Genomic DNA, 19003 nt, shown 5'->3' on the forward strand with positions numbered 1-19003 from the left:
GAAGATGAGAAAGTTTGATGATAAAGAGATTTACTTGGGGGTTCCAATTCTATTAAGTAGGAAAAAAAGTGAAGATTTTGAGTACTTGATACAGAAGGTTCAAAGAAAGATTTATGGTTGGAAAGCTAAAGTTCTATCTTTCTCTAGTAGAACTACTCTCATCAAGTCTGTAGCCCAAGTTATGCCTATATATGCAATGAGTACCTATCTTCTCCCATATAAGATTACTAATAAGTTGGATCAGCTGAATAAGAATTTTTGGTGGAATGGCTCAGTTAACTCTCACTCCTGTCACACCATTAGTTGGGATTTTCTTTGTAGAAGTAAGTCAAATGGTGGTATGGGCTTTAGGAAATCAAGGGAAATGAATCAAACTCTTATTAGTAAACACTGCTGGAGAATGTTGAAGGATGAGATTTCTAAATGGGCTCTTCTTTTTAAGAAAACTTATCCAAATTGGCAAAAGATGATTAAGATGGATGTCTTACCTATGGATACTTCTTATTTCTTTAGAGGCATCATCATAACTATGAAGGAAATCAAAGGAGGGTTTTTATGGAATATTGGAGCTAGCTCTTCCATTTCTATCTTTAATGATCCTTGACTTCTTTTTATAGGAAAACCTCTTATCTTAAAGGATCTACTAGATCCTGGGCCTGATCTTCTTAACCTTAAGGTTAATTCCCTTTCCCCCCCTGCAGTTCCCACTTGGAATCAAAATAGATTGGGAGATTTGTTTCCCTTTTAGATTATTCAATCCATTAACAGAGTTCATATCAGACCTTCAAACCTTCCAGACCATATCATCTGGCCTTATGCTAAGAATGGGAACATTTCTGTCAGTTTAGCTTACATCTTCCTTTCCAAGCAAGATAATCTTTCCTTCACCTCTTCTTTCAATCCCCTGATTGTTAAAACATTGTGGAAGCTAAAAGTAGATGCTATTACACAACTGTTTATCTGGAAACTTTACTATGGGGGTCTCCCTACTGGTGATGTTCTTCACAAATGTAAATTTAAGGGGGATATCACTTGCTCTTTCTGCCAGGAAAGTATTGAGACAACATTACATGCTCTCTTTTCCTGTTATTGGGTGAAGCTGATGTGGAATGCCTCTAATGCAATGCTGGATATTAGCTCTCATGATGATTGGGAAGTAAAGGACAGGGTTAATTTTTTTATCAGTTGGTGTTTTGATAAGGATGAAGACATATGCAGAAGGGGTTATTTCTGTATTCATTTCCTTTATGAACTTTGGTTGACAAGAAGCAAGGCACAAATGGAGCAGAAGCCTATTAATACCAAACTCATTCTAAACTTATCTGAGTTGAAAAGAGATAGGAATCACTATGTTTTTTTTTTTTATCTTGCCTTCCTTCTGAGAATATAGCCCTTGCATCACAACCTTTATGTTTTAACTTTAATACCTGGTTTTCTCCTTCTATTCCATGGGTTAAAGTTAACTTTGATGCTGCTTTTGACAGATCTTATTATAGTGGTGCAGCAAGTGCTATTGCCAGAGATTCAAAAGGGGTGATACTTAAAGCTGCTTTTAGGATATTTTTTGCAAATGATCCTGAACAAGCAGAGGCAATTGGAGATGAGGTAGCGGTTCTTTTGGCTTTAAGGCTTCAGCTTAACACAATGATCTTTGAAGGAGATTGTCAGACTCTAATCTCTGCTTTTAAAGCTTGTAATAGTTCTCTTTTAGGATGGAACTATTTTTATGTCTTTTAGTATGTTTACCTCTTTAGTTACAGGAGTTGATAGTCATGTTTTCAGTTGGGTTTGTCGTGCTGGGAATGGCTTAGCTCATGGGTTTGCGTCTTGGGCCTCAAAGCAGATTCCTAGTAGTCACCCACCATGCATGTAATCTTGAATTTGTAAACTCTTTCTTTTGTCTTTAATATAACAGGGAGATGGTGTTATCGAAAAAAAAAAAAAAAGAAAAAAGAAAAAAGAAAAAGACCTTACTGCTCAGGCTAATTATCCAACGGACTGGGACTAGCTTTTGTCTCGAATCTTAATAAAAAGGTCGACACATGTGGTTGCCCATCTAGATTGTTGGACCAAAATTTTAGAAAAAATTGAATTAGGACTAAAATGGGAAAGAAAAAAACAACTGTAGTGCTTATTAATCATATCATCATCTTCCTCTTTTAAAAACCAAAGTGCAAAAAGGAGCAAGAAACAATATATGTGATGTGTTGACTAGAAAGACCGAAACCAGTAATGAGACAAGATAACCATTGTTCTTCATCTAAGTTTGAGTCAAAGCGAATTTAAATTGTAATATTCCAGAACATGAATGAATCTTAATTAATAAACTTTACAACATTTTTCATACAACGTTTTATACAATACCACTTGAAAAAATGAATTAAGTCTTGATTTTTTGTAATATGATCTTCACAAAAATTCAATTAATTTGAAAACTCGTAACCATGAGAACAATTGTTCTAAAAAAAAAAAAAATTTATCAATGGTCCAAAAATATAAATTTTGTACCCCTAATTTGGTAAACTGAGAAATGTTCAAAGGACTTGATTTTTTGTAGAGGTCATATCCATGGTGGGAACATATTATCTACAAAATATTAGCTCTTAAATCATCTTGTAGGGTTTGGCTAAAACGTTGTATAACAAGTATTGTAAACGGAATCTACAGAGAGAGAGAGATTACCTTGAGGAAATATATAAAGCTATTGCCTGTTGTATATATATGGTAATACAATACAATCAAGTATGTTGTAAGTCTATAGTATAAATGTTTTACAATGTAACATATCTCATGTTTTTACATATGAAAATGCAAAAATTGAATTGAACGGTGAAAGAGTTATTATTGAAAATAGTTGGGATGGAAATGCAAAAACTAACAATAGCCAATTTATAGAGAGATCGAGTTATCGGTCACAATTTGCGAATTATGTGTTTTTTTGTTAATTTTTTTCATTTTTTTTTACAATATATTATACATATAATTCATATTAAACTTCCCAAGACGACATATTTTTACACTCGTCGTCAATTATCTCCTTCAATACGAATTAAAATTGTGCGATCGCATCAATTAGTGCAAAGTCAATCGGTGTTTATATTTTATTTGATCAGTGCCTTGCATTTCTGTCTCGTATTGGGTATGATTCATTTCTTTTTTACTTTGTGTTTTTAGTTATTATCGGATTTGATGTTTTTAATTAATGTATTTTTTTTTCTCATTGTTAAAAAAAAAAAAAAAAAAAAAACCAAATGAGGTTAATTGTTACAAAAGAAAATCAAAGGAGGATCTATTTTAGTGTTGGTTCTATTTTCAGTGTTCCTTATGGGTTAAATATGCTTTTGGGGATATATGCATGTTCTTCCATGCTTTTGGTTAAGGGTGGAGTTTGAGCCGAGGGCTCGGAGCTCGGCTTGGGCTTGGTTCATTTAAGCTCGGCTCGAGCTCGCTCGTTTACTATATGAGCCGAGCTCGAGCTCAAATAAAAGCTCGTGTAACAAATGAGCTTGATGAAGCTCGGCTCGTTTAGTTCAAATAACATATTTATAGTGTAAAATAACCGAGGGCTCGGAGCTCGGCTTGGGCTTGGCTCGTTTAAGTTCGGCTCGAGCTCACTCATTTAACTATATGAGCCGAGCTCGAGCTCAATTTAAAGCTCGTGTAATTAGCGAGCCGAGCTTGAGCATGGTAAAGCTCGGCTTGTTTAGCTCGAATTCCACCCTTACTTTTGGTATGAAAATTAGTATATAGTTATTAGGTAGAGAGAACTTTTTATGCTTGGATTTTTATTTTCCTCTCACATTGTTATCTCTGTGATACCTTGGATTCGGTACTCCATTCATATTATTACGAGAGTTGCCTACAAAGTTTCAACGTTAGTGTGTGCTGCATTATCACCATAATATAAATAGGATCGCGCATCTAGGACTATTCTTAACCAAATTCACCAAAAGAATATAACTTCATTTTAAATTAACAATCCTTACAAATTCACCAAAATAATAGATCATTTTCTATGAATCTACTTGTGAAAGTCTTTTTGTGTTTCGTTATAAAGATTCTACAGATTCTACGATCATACTATTCTCCGTAGATGATAGAAAGTTTCTTTCTTCATATTGTTCATAGCATGCAACGAGGGAACACATGAAATACAAAACCAACTAATGAAGCTAATTTGAAATACATTGTACCACTTTTCCATAGTACATATTTGAGACAATTAAAGTAGTGTTTTCAAATTTTTTTTACTCACTTTTCAAAAAATATATAATCTTTGAAGAAGTTTGATCCTTCTTATTAATACCATGTATACACCATTACTATACTTAGGTTTTAAACATATACAAACACATACGGAACACAAACAATCTTTATATGGACTTCTAATCCTAAAATTTTCATTGTATAGTATCATCTCTAGCATCTATTGCCCTATTAATTAGTCTCATCTATTTTTCGTTATAACGAGTAAATGCACAGTTTGTCAGATCGTAAATTTAAAGTGACAACTGTGCACTTACTGTTTACTCTGATAACAATACCCTCTAGGTAAGCACTTTTAATAATAATGATAACAATATAGAACAAGTACACTACAAGTAAACACCTTGAGAAATTGAGAACCTTAAAAAATTGTACACTACCACAAGCAATCCTATATATAGCCAAGACATTAGTTCCCCAATAGTGAGACTTCTCTCAAGTCTCAGCTGCCTATACACCCAAGTACCCAACCCATCAGATTTTATTGTAATAATAAAAATAAAATAAAATAGAACAAAATAGAGAGAGAAAGCAAGTTTCTGCACTCGCAGCGATCTAAATAATATTATAGCAAAAAAAAAAAATAGAAGAGCGCGAGAATTTTTATTTTTTATTTTTTATTTTTTTAATAACGGAAAAAAAGAAGAAGAGAGAGAAACAGCGAATAGAAACACAATTCAATTACGAGAAGAGAGATTAGAGAGGAAGCTTTGTTTCTGAATCTGAGTTTGTGAAGTTGAAGAATATATAAAGCTTGTTAAGAAGCTTGAGAAATATAAAAAGGTTAGAAAGCTTATTTCATCTTAGTTTCAATTCCCCAATCTTTGTTTCAAGCTTAATTCTATTTTTTCCTTCACAAGATTGCAACTTTGGAATCAAACTACAAACCCTTTTAGGGAATTTCACTTTGTACAAGTGAAACTTGGACCCCCTTTGTGATCTAGTTAGTTTTTTTGGTTAAAAAACGGTTAATTCTGTTAGTTAAGGAGAGAATAACAGAATGGTGTTTTTGAGTTAGGGTTTTGAATGAAAAATTTGAAGTGAGTATGGTTACTGAAGAAGATTGTGGGTCCCATTGTTTTGGTTTTTAGGATATTTGTGTTTTTTGAGTTGGAGATGGATTTGTTTGCTGCTGCATTGTGTTGTTTGAGTTGTGTAGAGAAATTTGGAGGGGGAGGTGGATATAGTTATCGTAGTTGGAAACGAGGGAAGCCCTAATTCTATTGTTTGAATTTGAGGTTTTCAGGGGGCTGCATTTTGTTTATGGACTTTAATAATAAGTGTTAAAGAGATGCAACCGTTAGAACAACAGCAATCGCGGATTAATGTTACTGAATTGAAGACGCAGATAGTGAAGAAACTTGGGCCAGATCGGTCGAAGCGGTATTTTTATTTTTTGAATAGATTATTCAGTCAGAAGCTAAGTAAAGGTGAATTTGATAAGTTATGTCTTCGAATTATTGGAAGGGAAAATCTGCAATTGCACAATCAGTTGATACGTTCGATTTTGAAAAATGTTTGTCATGCCAAGGTTCCACCGCCTATCTACGAGAAGGAAGCTCTGCAGAAACCTACAGTGACTGTAGGAAAGAAATCTCCGTTGACAGAAGATGGGCATCAGCAAAGTGGGTCATTGCCTACACCAACCCCAGTTCAAAATTCACTGATTTGGTCAAACGGTGATGTTTTGCCTATGTCACCTCGCAAGAGCAGGTCTGGGTTACGTGACCGCAGGTCACGTGATCGACCTAGCCCTTTAGGACCAAATGGGAAAACAGATTTCAATACTCATTCTGCAACCACTCCAGAAGATGGGTGTGGGAAGATTATTGCAGAAAATGGAGACTTGAAGTCAAATGATTTCCAGAGGTCTGTGCAGCATCATCAAGGTCTTCCAGAGCAACCTGATAATGAGCGGGAAGCTTTGCTTCAACGCCCCACAAAAAGACCACGGACAAAGAAGTCACCAGATGATCCGGTTTCTGTGCATAACAAAGAGCCTCTTGTACGCGTCTTTGAAGATGGGGATATGGCACAGCAGGGTTGCAAGCTCAGTTCTGCTAGAAGTCCTGTTTGTGCTCCTCTCGGAATACCATTTTGCTCAGCCAGTGTTGGTGGGTCCCGCAAGGCTTTGCCCACATCAAATAGCCATAGTTTTGCAATCTCTTCTGACAGTGGTCTGTTATTTGATACCGAGACATTAAGGAAACGTATGGAGCAGATTGTGGGAGCACAGGGCCTGGAAGGAGTGTCGAGTGACTGCGCTAATTTATTGAATAATGGCTTGGACGTTTACCTGAAGCGGTTGATCAGATCTTGCATTCAGATAGGGGGGTCAAAGTCGGGTCAAGAACCAACAAAGCTCCTTGGGCACAAGCAACAGCCTCAAAGAAAGCCTGTCAATGGGATCAGGCCAGAATATCAGTTACAGATGCAAAGTAGCAGTGGGTTCATTGATAGTATCCAAGATACGAGGACCCGTTGTCCAATATCATTACTGGATTTCAAAGTGGCAATGGAGCTAAACCCACAGCAGCTTGGAGAAGATTGGCCATTGCTGCTGGAAAAAATTTGTTTGCATGAATGCGAAGAATAACACTTCAAAGAAAATTTTGTATCTCCCAATCTTTGGTGAATGGGTCCTTGCTGTTTCAGTGGACTTCACAGTTGATCCGATGAATTCTTCATGGTTCCATGGTGAGTCGAGTAACTTATCTTGGCATAAATCCTCATTCCTTCCAAGATGAAAAGAGGATTGGAGCGTGAAATGTTTGTATTCTTTTGTGGGACTCACATGAATCAAGAACAGCAGAACACCTAACTGCAACCATTCAAAAGGGAATTTTTGAATAAAGAATTCCTTTTTTATGGTTGCTTTCCTGTATCTTTAGCATATGGTTGTCCCCCACCATTACCGCCAGGGCTCGAGGTTTCTGTAATTTACGGCGAAGACAGTTTTGCAGAATTACTGTTGTGTAGCATGGTAAAAAGCACAATCACATCATGTAAGAATCAAAATGTTGATGTGTATGTATCAAATCTTCAAATTAATTTTCAATATAACAATACCTCAACCATTCCGAGTATGAAATTTTTCTTAATGATGTTCTTCAAATAATTTATCTAACTGGTACTTCAGAAATTTCCGTTGGAAAGGATTTTACACTTCTGTGTTCTTGCTTTGCGTTCTTTATTTATCATTTTTGCAGTGCTCTGCTGACTACAGGTGTTGCTGTTTTTTCTTTTGGAAATTTGTATACAACCCGTGTTACTTGTTAAACACACCGATCATATGATGAGTCTCTCATTACATGACATCTCTCTATAAGGAATTATATCGGTGAGTTATTATGATGTTTTGTCAACTGTGAAATCTTACCTTTGTAGTTATTGGAATTCTGAGTTATTATGATGTTTTGTCAACTGTGAAATCTTACCTTTGTAGTTATTGGAATTCTGGATGACAAAATGGGCAGATTAGTAAGTGTCTGGAATCTTCATTACTTTTCATATAATCATTGTAATAGAAAAGAACAGGATTAAATAAAAGTTTGTTTTTCCTGTGATTGAACACATTCGGAGATGTGAATTTTCTCTTCTGCACTGTCCAGCATCCGCTAGATACATGCAGCAGCATCAATCTTTGCATTGTTGAATAGCCTCATATAGCACCTGTGAGGGGTATCTAATATCTGTCCGTACATCATATGTTCTGGATTATTTCTGTTTTTTGTTAATTATTCAAACACTTTATTTTGTACCTTTTTTCTATTTTCAAGGTAATTCTGCGGCATGCTTCACATTCAAGGATCATTTGCAGTTTCTCTCTTGTACTTACATTTTGAATACCAATATCAATTTTGAGTTTCATTACAATATTCCTTCGAATCTCTCACCAATCACAAAGACTCCTGCAGCTGTTTTTATCGGCGGATTTTCTTGTCTTGTATATTGTTTTCACTGCTGGATATGTGCTCAGAATTCTACGCTGCACTGGATTCTCATGAGAGGTATGGTTACTTGTTTTGGCGAATTGCAGCTTTGCTTCTTAATGGGATTCCATATTATACAAACTTTCAAATTCATCATTAATGATGTGTTATCTTTCTCACTTTATTTACTTCTTTTTATCTTCTATGAATAAAGTTTTGTCAGGAGAAAAGAAAGAAGGAAACAGAAAGCATTGGTGTAAGTTTGTCCGTTAATGTGGCTAGCATTGTGCTCTGACCAGATAATATGTCAGGGTTTCATGTACTGTGTGATAAAATGAGGTAATTAATCTGACTGTTTACTGTTATACAGTTTAATTATCTTGTATTTTATAAGTTTCCTTATGTGGGTTGAAGACTTGAAGTCTTGAAGACCACAATGAAAGATAGAAGAAGAAAACAACTACTCATGACGCTTATTTTGGTAGAGCCACCCATAGGTGACCAAGATTATTGTAAGCGAATGGACCTATATATGTTGGGCCAAACCCTACAGAGCACCATTGCATAGAAGTCAACTTAGATGCGACATATTACAGAGCAGACTAGAGAATACTTACATGCAATGTCACACAAAAGACACAAGGGTTCATGTGGAGATCCTGCTAGACCTGGAGGGAAGCTATGGGCAATGATGATCAACTGAGTGTACATTAGTCAAAGAAGGAGAGAACAATTTGAAAACCTAAAAGCAAGGTCTCGACTAACAGAAAACCCATTACGTCATTTGCGAGATTTAAACTTAGGGCAACATTCTGTCCTTTAATTGTTTTAGCTGGATTCTCTAGTTCTTTTTGAGTCACACTACCTGTTTAGTACACTAGGAGTAACTCGTTTGTTCTACTCATCTTAGTTCGACATAGTTGAACAATTTGCTGTAGTTACCTTGAGTTAATCCTCCCATTTCGGTGACTCAACTTGGTTTAACAAAAGCGACCATAGCAAGTATGTTAGTACCCCCTGCTGCAAAGCTGTTGTGGACTTATCGTCTTATGTGGCCTATTCTAATGTCTAATGTTAGTTTTGATACCAAAACATTTTGACTAACTCTGTTGGGGTTACAATTGATTGAAGTTTGTTATTGGTTTTATACCCCGAAAGGTTGTTTCTAGTTCTTTATGGTTGTTGGGAAACAATAAAGTTGTTTTGTAGGTGGGTATAATATCAGACAGTTTTTCACTCTGTTTCAGAACTGGGCTTATACAGCAACCAAATTAGCATCTATGGCGCTATTTTTTTGTTGGTAGAGAACCATCCGTTTATGATAATATCAAATGTTAAAAGATTGATCTTTCGCTTGTGGTTTTGCTACTTTGTTTGCTTGTTTGTTGATAACCGTGTTTGTTTCTTTGATTGTTAGGTTATTGATGGGTCAGATTTAGTGTTAAGTGGTCATCCAAGGATAAATATTACTGTAAATATTTTGGGTAGAAGTATTCTCATTTTCTTTGCTTTTCTGAAGCTGTACGCATAAAATGTTGGAGGAAGTAGTGCTAAAGTTTTGGAAAATCATAGTTTGGTGTACGGTTTAGGTTTGCATTTTCTTTCTAGTTGTAGATTTGAGGCTCCTGTTCAAGCACCGAAGCAATATGTAGAGTAGAGAAGTCTCGAGTCATTATATAGAATACAGAAACTTGGTGGCAAAATATTCATTTTTCTTTTTGTAAGTCAAATTTCTTTGCTATTAAAAATAATAATATCATGAAACGCCGTAGGGTATCAGATGGCAGATAAATGGAATGAAGACTCTTAGCTAGGTTTCTCCCCTAAGCCCGCTTATCATTTGCCATAGCACCTCACATAGTGCAATGCTCCCATAGAAAAGGACTAAGGGGTGTTAATTTTTTCGCAATGGAATAATTCATATCCTCGAAGACTATGATTTGGTCAGATCACCTATCACCACCCTAATCCAAAGTTTCTGACTTTGACGACAAAGCGTGAGCATTCAAATAATTAAACTCTAGATATTTCCCTCCCTATTTTATGGATTTAGCGTTCAAAAACTCCAATTCATAGCAAAATGGTCTAAATGTAGATGATTGAACTGGAGATGTAAAGTTCGTTTGATTGACTTTATCTATTTTGTTTTAGTTTATTTTTTATTATTATAGCTCCTCTCTTGGTAGATATTGTTTGACTAGCCTCAACTTATTGGAGTCCAAAACTTTTTCATCGATAAGTTGAAACTCAATACCTTGTTTTGCTGCAGGTGAATACTCTAAATGTGTGTAAGTAATGTGGATGGAGTACAGTTGATAGAAAGGTCAAAGATATTTAAAGATATGGTTCGAGATAAAATAATTGTGAAATACTCAAACAAGTTTTGTGTTGCTTCACCCCCAATAAAAGAGGAAGTTTAGTTGGTTACCGATGCTGTATGTGTGGAAAGCTAGATGGCTCTGTACTGAACTTGGTGAAGCACCATAAAGGAAATTTACTTGTTGCAGTTACAAAGGTAGGGATCTTGTTAGAACACTGTAAGAGTGAAATTTAGGACTGTTGGAGTTGGGTGATTGCTATACCACTATATATCTCAAAGAACTGTTCTGATGTGTACCGACCTTATTCCAGGATACTTCAAGAGAGGTTGGTTAGTAAATCTTCTGTGCGTAAGTGAGTGGAAATTGGCTTATATTTGGCTAAAAGGAGTGAATTGTGGATTTTGGAGAAAAGTCTCTAATGGCAAGCTTTAGTGAGGATTTTCAACGTATAAAGGTGGAATTCTTAGGGAGAGCTTCTATTTGCGGTACATATTCCTGGTATGGTTGTCTATTTTCTAAATCTTGAATCACAGTAAATGACAGTCCTTACCAAAGTAGCATGTGAAATTATGTTTATTGCTGAAAATTTTAATTTTATTTCGACGTATAAGTTGATCCGTGCTGATAAGTTATAAGTACTTATTTGTGTTTTTATTTTTATTGTTTCCTACACATTTGGCTTTCCAATTTTTTTGCATCTCCGGCAAATGTGCAATTTGCCTACACTGGGGGTATTAGATAGGAAGTGTTGTCATCTTACAATGGAGTACCTGTTTTGGAAGTTTATTGAATGCGAATTCTTCCTTAGTTGGGTTGCTATTGTGTTCTGTTCGTCTTGCATTGGAAATGCATCTTCTGCTACAGTCAATCCATATAGCTATAATTTACATTTTCATTTTGAACAAGTATAATAATTTTTCTTTCACTAGTTTAGTAATGGTGTCTAATTGTAGTTGGAATTTTTTCTGATTTCAGCTTGTGGCAATTTCTATCAGACGTTAAATCATTGTTTTGCTAAAACATTTGCCTAAAACTCAGCCTTTAGCTTCTTCAGCAGTATACCATAGATTTTTCACCAGGGAAATTTATTGGCCATTATCATTTGTTAGCTAAAATCGAATTGAATTCCTTTGTTTTCCCTCTAGTCAGTCTTCAATGTCTTTATCATACTTAATCGATTTCTACGTGACCTAATTTGTGTACAGTTCTCTACTTAGATCTTTGTTCACAGAGCGACTATTCCAATGCAGTGATCTTTAGTAACCATATCTATCCCGAGAGGTTAGGCTTCTCTGAACAGGATCCTTAATGCGATCTTTATCACCTATATCTGTTCTTGAGAGTCGGGCATCTGGTGAATGGGGGATAGACCAATAGGTTTATATAAATTCTGAACCTTGTTTAGTGCTTAATAGGGGGGATGACTGATCCATTCCTCTAGTCGTATCAGCGAGAATATATATTTTTTTAACAACAATTCAAAGAGATCACAGCCCAAGTGATAGACCAAAGCAATATTCAAAGATAACTTGCCTTCGAGCGTTTGAGAGTTTTGTGTGCCCCTGGATTGACTGCTGTGAGGAGGTTGGCACGTGGTCTATGTTGGAGAAGTAGCATATTAGCATATGGGTTTTAGTCTCACGTCGAGTAGGTAGCAGTGTAGCACTAGTAGTATGTCTACTCTCCTTATACTAGGAGAGTCAGCCCTTATGTAAGAAAGAACTTAGCTATTATCAATACTAGTAATGGTGCAAGTGCTACGCACTTGTGTTGGGGTAAACTTGTAATTAGAACAAAACTATAGGGGCAAAACAGTCACGAAAAAGTGACCAAGAGTCACACTTTTTTTATTATAAATTCACTATTGCTGGACTGTAGCTGGGAGCGAGATTTTTAAGGCAGTAAAGATATTCTAGATTTCTACTTGGTATCGGAGCCAAAGGGTTCAGACCTAGGCTTCACGTTTTCTGGTCACTGGTGGCCGGATTCCGGCGAATACCATATTTTCTTGTCAGTTTAGTAGTCTTTTCCTTCTCTTCTCTTTTTGGTAGTATTTTCTGTGGTGACCTGAGAAGTATTTCTTTTTAAGTATCTTGTGGTTGTTCTCGTCGAATGGTGAAGGTATTTTCCTCCTTTAGGGTTTCCCTACTAATACTCATAGCCCTCCTTTTTTATACCATATTCTCTATTGTTCTCTGCTTTGATATCACTGTTCTTGCTGTTGCATTGTTGCTGTTTGTAACCCTAATTGTTTTGTGCGATGCTGCTGTTTATTTTCACACACAGCACCAACACAAACTTCATTATATTCTGCCACTAAGAGATTCAGAGCACTGTTTTTGCCATTGAAATACATGCCCATAGCAAACCAACTTCAGTTGTGTTATCCAGCTCTATGAATTTCCCAGTATTGTTTTCGCCAATCCTCTCCTTCTTCTTCTCATCCCAATTTGCAACAGAAAGGTGAATGTTCTATGGTGTGTTGTCGATATCTAAATTGATATTGGTTAATAGCTTGCTGAGTTTTTGGGAAGAGTTTATGTTGAAGATTCAAACGATGAAGAAGAGAGATGAATTGCTTTGCTTGTTGATCTATCGATCTGGTTTATCCAATATGTTAATTGTTTTAAGGCAGAAAAAGACAATGAGTATGTCCTTTTGCAACCTTAGTGTTTGGATAAATTTCTCCAATGGCTATCTGGGTGCAGAAGAAGTATCATGGCGTTCATGCTGGGTTTCTTTTTGGTGGTTCTGGATTGTTAGAGTATGGGTTTTGTGATAGTCGATGCACTCTCAGAGTTGATATTGGATTGGTTTTATAGTGCAGTACCTTGATGATGTTGATTTGAAGTGATTTTTGTCTGTTATTGGTTGGTTATTCGTTGAATTTCTAGCAACTACCATGTCACACCTCTTGCCTCGTTCCTTCACCATGCTTTCAGTGTTCCGCGTGTATGGTTCCACATGTTGAGGTATATTGTGTTTTGCCATAGCATGCGATACTATTGGCTTTCGTTTGTTTTGCCCTAATAAGTGATACTAGTGGCTATTGCACCTCAGTCAAGTGTGCCTGAGGCTATTTGTGTGTTGGTTTGTTGTTCTTTGCGGTTGTTGCTAGAAGCTTGGAGATGGTAAGTCACTTTGTTTGATGCTTTCCCTCCGTTAATATTCGATTGATTGGATGCTTCACTTCTTTGGAGCTATGATTGTGTGGATTAGATGCAGCCCAACGATTATTCATCATGTTGTTCAGGGTTTGACTCCCTTTTTTATGTCGTGGTGCCAAAGTACTCTGGTGTTTCACCGGTTTTTTTGCTTTAGCCCTCTTGTTGAGGAGCTTATATTATGCTGCTGTTGATGATGGTTCAGCTTTTCAGGGTATGATTCCTTTTTATGCCATAGTGGTGCCGAGTACTCAAATGTTTCACTGACTTTTACTTCCTCTTGCTAAGGTATTCGTTGTTGTTTTTTTAATGTTGGCATTATCTATCTACGACACGATGCTTACAAAGGAGTTGATTTTAGTATATGCATTTGGATTTGAGGGGGAGTGTTTTAAGTATTTGCTGTTGCATTATTAATCAAGTGACATTGGAAGTTTATTTGGTATAAGGATCTCATGGATGCGAGATGTTATGTGCTCAGAAGTTGGCTTTCGGATGAAGCTGTCACTCGTGGATGTGAGTTGTTTTGTGCTCAAAAGTCAGCTTTTGGAAGGAGTTCTCTAGTTGGCCTGGTTGTATCTTCCCAAGTTGTTCATGATTTTCTTGGATACATCACCCTTGATGTTATAATTGGTGTTTATTTGTTTATTATTGATTCTTGGATCCAACTCAGCTTCTGTTCTTGGTGATCAAGCTCTTCCTTTGTTCGTTGCACCCAATTCTTGAGCTACCTTTACACGAGGAGCAGTTGTTATTCGATTTTCCATGGCATGTGCCTGGAGCCTTTTGGAGCTACTGACATCTACGAGTTCGAAGCCTTTTTTTATGTTTGTTGATGTTGCTGCGGGTGCTTGTTTGAGGATGATGCTTGCGGCAGCTTGAAGTTTATATTGTCTTTGTATTTGTGATTAGGCGTAAGGGGAGATGATGCCTATGTATTTTGTTGGTTTACTCATTGTAGTTTCAAGCCTGAAATATACATAATCTGTATATTTCGGCTTGAGGGAGAGTGCTGGAGAAGTAGCATATTAGAATATGGTTTTAGTCACATATTGAGTTGGTAGCACTAGTAGTATGTCTACATTCCTTATATTAGGAGAGTCAGCCCCTATGTGAGAAAGAACTTTGCCATTATCAATATATTCTAGATTTTTATTGTCTACTTGTGACACGGCCCCCATTCTTCATATTTGCCTCTCTAGGAGATGAGAGGCTTATTCCTATCTTTTCCGACTTGGAAGAATGATTTGATATATCTCCAGTGTACCACCATTCCTTCTTATTCCTTGTTAGTTATCTCTGGTATTCTCATCCATCTTATTCCTTGTTATGTTGAGTTAATTATTTTCAAAGTGTATATGAGCTTATCCGAAAGCAAATTGTTCCTTTGGTTACTAAAAGTCTACTGATTCATCATTCCTGGTTGCCTGCTTATCTGATTTGTGTAGGTTTAATTTTTGTCAATTTTATGGACAAATGCTTATCATGGATTAGACTTCTTATACCTTGAGATAGGCTTTGTTTAGATCTGAAGAAGAGGGTACCCAAGAAGTGGCATATATCGGAGATATGTTGATGATAAATTTGATGTTTTTTTTTTGGATGGGTAAATGTGATGTGTATATATAATCCATTAGATCTCCATAGACCTTTAGCCAGCACCTACGCAAAGAGAGATCGGATGAGATATTCCACTTAGATACAACAAAGGGAAAGATAAATGCAAGAGTGATGCTAGAAAAAACAACAATTGTGAGAGAAAACTAAAACAAAAAGATGTGATCATGCATGGCCGGGCAAGGAACCCCATCTGAACATAAAGTCTCCGAACGATGTATCTGTCCACTCCTCCCAAAACTTTGACCATAGAAAGACAAATTCCTTGATTGCTACAATCACCTTGATGTTTCAGCCTGATGGTATTAGTCTATTAGAAGATGTAAAATTTGTTGACCATCGTTCACGCATTTACTTAGATAATGGTATAAATTGGATCAGTCATTGATGTTTATCTGTCGACTTCTCACTAAATTATGATACTTTCCACTTCCGATCATCATAACCATTTCATTCTTGAAGGGCAGAGAAGTTAATTGAGTTTCATTTTCGTTATGCTTTGACTATTGTCCCTTGCGGCGCCAAGAAAGGCATCCCTCCCACTCCAACAATCTTGCAGAAAAGAGTTATGCTGTTACAAGTGCTGTAAATAAATATACTGTTCAGGATGAGTGGGTTTTTAAGTCCAGTATGGTATAACAAATTCCAGAGCTTACCATCTAAGGAAGCTCGCACCTGCTTATTTCAATCTAGCAATCCATTTATTGACATATGATAGAGTCCTAAGGGACATTTCCGGAGGCTCTAAATGGCGAAACGATTTTCTACAATGTAATCCTACTATTTTATTATTGTAGTTGTGCGAGAGAAGACCGAAACTAATTACGCCGTATTTTCTTCCTTTTATTTCTTCTATGGATTTCTCCTCTTGTTCAACGGCTAAGATATAATTCTAGTATTTAGTTGGAAAAAATTGGTTTTGTTGGACCTTGATACCAATCATCTGGTCCAACTCCCTTGACATAATGAAGCTGCTTGGGTTACAGGATATTGAGCTCTTCACTTTGTTAAGAGTGTTGTTATCTGGTGATGAAAATTCTTAATGCTCTTCTTGTCAGATGCATCTGCAGAATTGATTTGGGCGGTGCATCTACGTGCAGTACCACCTTGTTATCTGTGTAACTGTGTATCTGTGTTACAGGAAGTCCAATAGCATATGTTATGCTTGGGGGTACTGCTTGTGTGTCACATATATGTATCTGAAACATATGGCAATAATAATTGTAGTTAGAAATGACCCTCCTATAGAGGTTTAGGAGTTGAAGGGTTGTTTTGGAAGGTATTATTGGTTTTCCTTAGAACCAGAGAAGATAATAGTGGAGAAAAATGCAATAAAACTACTTTGTAGTTTCTACTAGAAGGATTGGATAGGGAAACTGGGATAAGGTCTGTAAATCTGGGCATACCACCTCGAGCGCATGATTATTTATTAAGAATGCAGTTGTGCGATATTTAGAAGGCGGGAAGGGATTTTGCCAGTTCGATCACAGAGAGAGTGTTTGAAGAACTGTTGGGCTCTGCATTATAGGTAGTCTGAAATGCTTCACTTGAGATGGTTAATTGAAGGACCAATGAGGCTGATGAAGTTATTCGTGGGAAGACACAATACGTCAAAGCTTTGGTATAGAAAGAGGTTGAAAATGAAAGCTTCCCCAGATGAAATTGATTACTTAAAAATAGATTGGTAGGTTGAGTAAACTTTGCTGAATTTTTACTGTTATAGGAAATGTTGCTGAGATGGGTCTGGGAATCGTTCTAAAAGTGGTTCTTCCAAAGAGAAAGGTGAGGTTGAGGTTACAGATATAGTTGGATTGTCTTCAATTTTCTGCGGCAACTCTATCATGATACTGATCCTGCATGTGTGTGTTTACCCACCACTGACGAGTGACGAGAGAGTCGTGTCATGCGCTTGCTTATCTGGATGGATCTGTGTGAGAGAGAAGGGGGGTTCAGTAATAGCACTAGTAATAGTGGGCGGATGACTGCTCATAAGATAAATGGGAACTTATTTAGCTATCCACAAATCGAAACACATGAGAATGATGAGATACAAACACACGTGAGAAGACTCCATCAGGTCTCTGCTACGCTTCATTGATGCCTACATGTGACTCAAAGCCTCCTTACTGCCTTCCTGATGCTTCCTAATTTGATGCAAACTGAATGATGACTTCGTTCATTGACAAGCGTTCTACAGGTGATGGAGTGGAACATGTGACTCCGAGAACTAATGCTGAAACCAAACATTCGTGTAGTCTATCTGATCTATTGTTCTTGCCAGCTATATCAGCTTCTTCATCTGTCTCTTGAACAAGCACTGCTGGATCTACAATTTCCATAACTTGATTAGGCAAAGCTATATCAACGTACTTGTGCAGACTAAGTCCATCCAGAAACATATCGTCTGTTGGCTTCTTCCTTGTAAACATCTCTAGCAGCAAGACACCGTAACTGTACACATCTCCTTGCAGGGACACCTCACTTCCCATTCCGTACTCTGCATTTTCAATTATTCCATAGTTATATTATATCTGATGATTATAACATTCTAGATTAAGTGCTTATTTGAGTTCCTTGGCTGCACGAGAAGTTAATTAGATGTGATCTTCGTATAACAAGCACAAAAATAAGAAAGTATGCATTTTCACCATGGAGTAGTACGTGCGCAATACATATGCATTTACCTGGAGCAACATAACCAATTGACCCTTTGATTGCAAATGAGCTGACTTGGCTTTGAAAAGAATCATTATCAGTACTAGAAAACATCTTTGCTATTCCAAAATCAGCTACATGAGCAGTCATGTCCTCATTGAAAAGAATATTGCTTGGCTTTATATCACAATGGAATTGCCAGTTCGCAGTGATGTGAAGATTAGTGGAGAACATCAATTGCTATATTTAGTCTCTTTGTGAAACTCAATTTTTTTGGCCCAAGTCGGTGCTCATCTATTTTGGATGTAGCAGCCACTCCTCTAGACTCCCATTAGGCATGAACTCAAAAGCTAGAGCTCTAAAATCATTCTCAAGAAAGTCCACACTTGAGCAATTGTTATGATTTTGAGAAGATTTCGGTGGCGGAGATTTCTCAAGGCATTAGATTCAGTTATGAAACTCTTTGAAGCTCCTTCACGTTGAAGATTTAGGACCTTCACGGCAATAGTTTTGTTCGTGTCTTTTTTTTTTTAAAAGACAAAATACAAAACATATTCATTAACATACTGCAAAGAGTTCATACAACTTGTCTTTGACTCTATTAAACAAAAGACTAACAGACACTGGAATAGAAATATTACAACCCAGATCAGTATTAGATTTCCCTAAATCCGCCAGCAAATGAGCATGCTGGATAACATCCTTGGGGCAAAAGACAACATGACCATAGAGCAAAAGACTTCTTCAGCTGCAACAACTCTAAAAGGATGGACTCCAACTGCCACTGTAGATCTTCAGTGCAGCCATTCAAGCACTTGATGGCTAGATTTCGACAATTAGAACGGACCAAGACTTTCTTAATTCCTTCCTGAGGCTTTTTGTAATGCCCACTTTATGGCAAGAAACTCCACTTCCTCTGCTCCACTTGCTACGCATTGCTTGCTTCCTACAAACAATAAGTTGTCATTCCACTTGTTAATTGCATAACCAATTCCTGATGCATTATTTTCTAGACTGTACCCTCCATCCGAGACAACAAGGTACAAAT

At 36.8% G+C, this 19003-nt stretch overlaps 1 protein-coding gene and 1 pseudogene across 2 annotated transcripts; one reads left to right on the plus strand and one right to left on the minus strand.

Annotated features, from left to right (window-relative positions):
* The first annotated feature begins 4738 nt into the window (after positions 1-4738).
* LOC147508937 (uncharacterized) lies at positions 4739-11177 on the plus strand. 2 transcript variants are annotated; one of them, XM_086601283.1, is made up of 8 exons: positions 4739-7271; positions 7476-7606; positions 7712-7746; positions 7878-7947; positions 8046-8276; positions 8413-8537; positions 10468-10713; positions 10830-11177. In XM_086601283.1, the coding sequence occupies exon 1, from the start codon at positions 5558-5560 to the stop codon at positions 6860-6862; it is 1305 nt and encodes a 434-aa protein (XP_086457409.1). In that variant the 5' UTR covers positions 4739-5557; the 3' UTR covers positions 6863-7271; positions 7476-7606; positions 7712-7746; positions 7878-7947; positions 8046-8276; positions 8413-8537; positions 10468-10713; positions 10830-11177. The 2 variants fall into 2 exon arrangements, with proteins under 2 accessions (XP_086457409.1, XP_086457408.1); XM_086601282.1 differs by having other exon boundaries at positions 7712-8276.
* A 6267-nt stretch (positions 11178-17444) lies between these two features.
* Positions 17445-18105, minus strand: LOC147508938 (putative receptor-like protein kinase At3g47110 pseudogene; annotated as a pseudogene).
* Positions 18106-19003: the final 898 nt, after the last annotated feature.

Source organism: Coptis chinensis, chromosome 3 (genome assembly GCF_015680905.1).
Source record: "Coptis chinensis isolate HL-2020 chromosome 3, ASM1568090v1, whole genome shotgun sequence".
NCBI lineage: Eukaryota > Viridiplantae > Streptophyta > Magnoliopsida > Ranunculales > Ranunculaceae > Coptis > Coptis chinensis.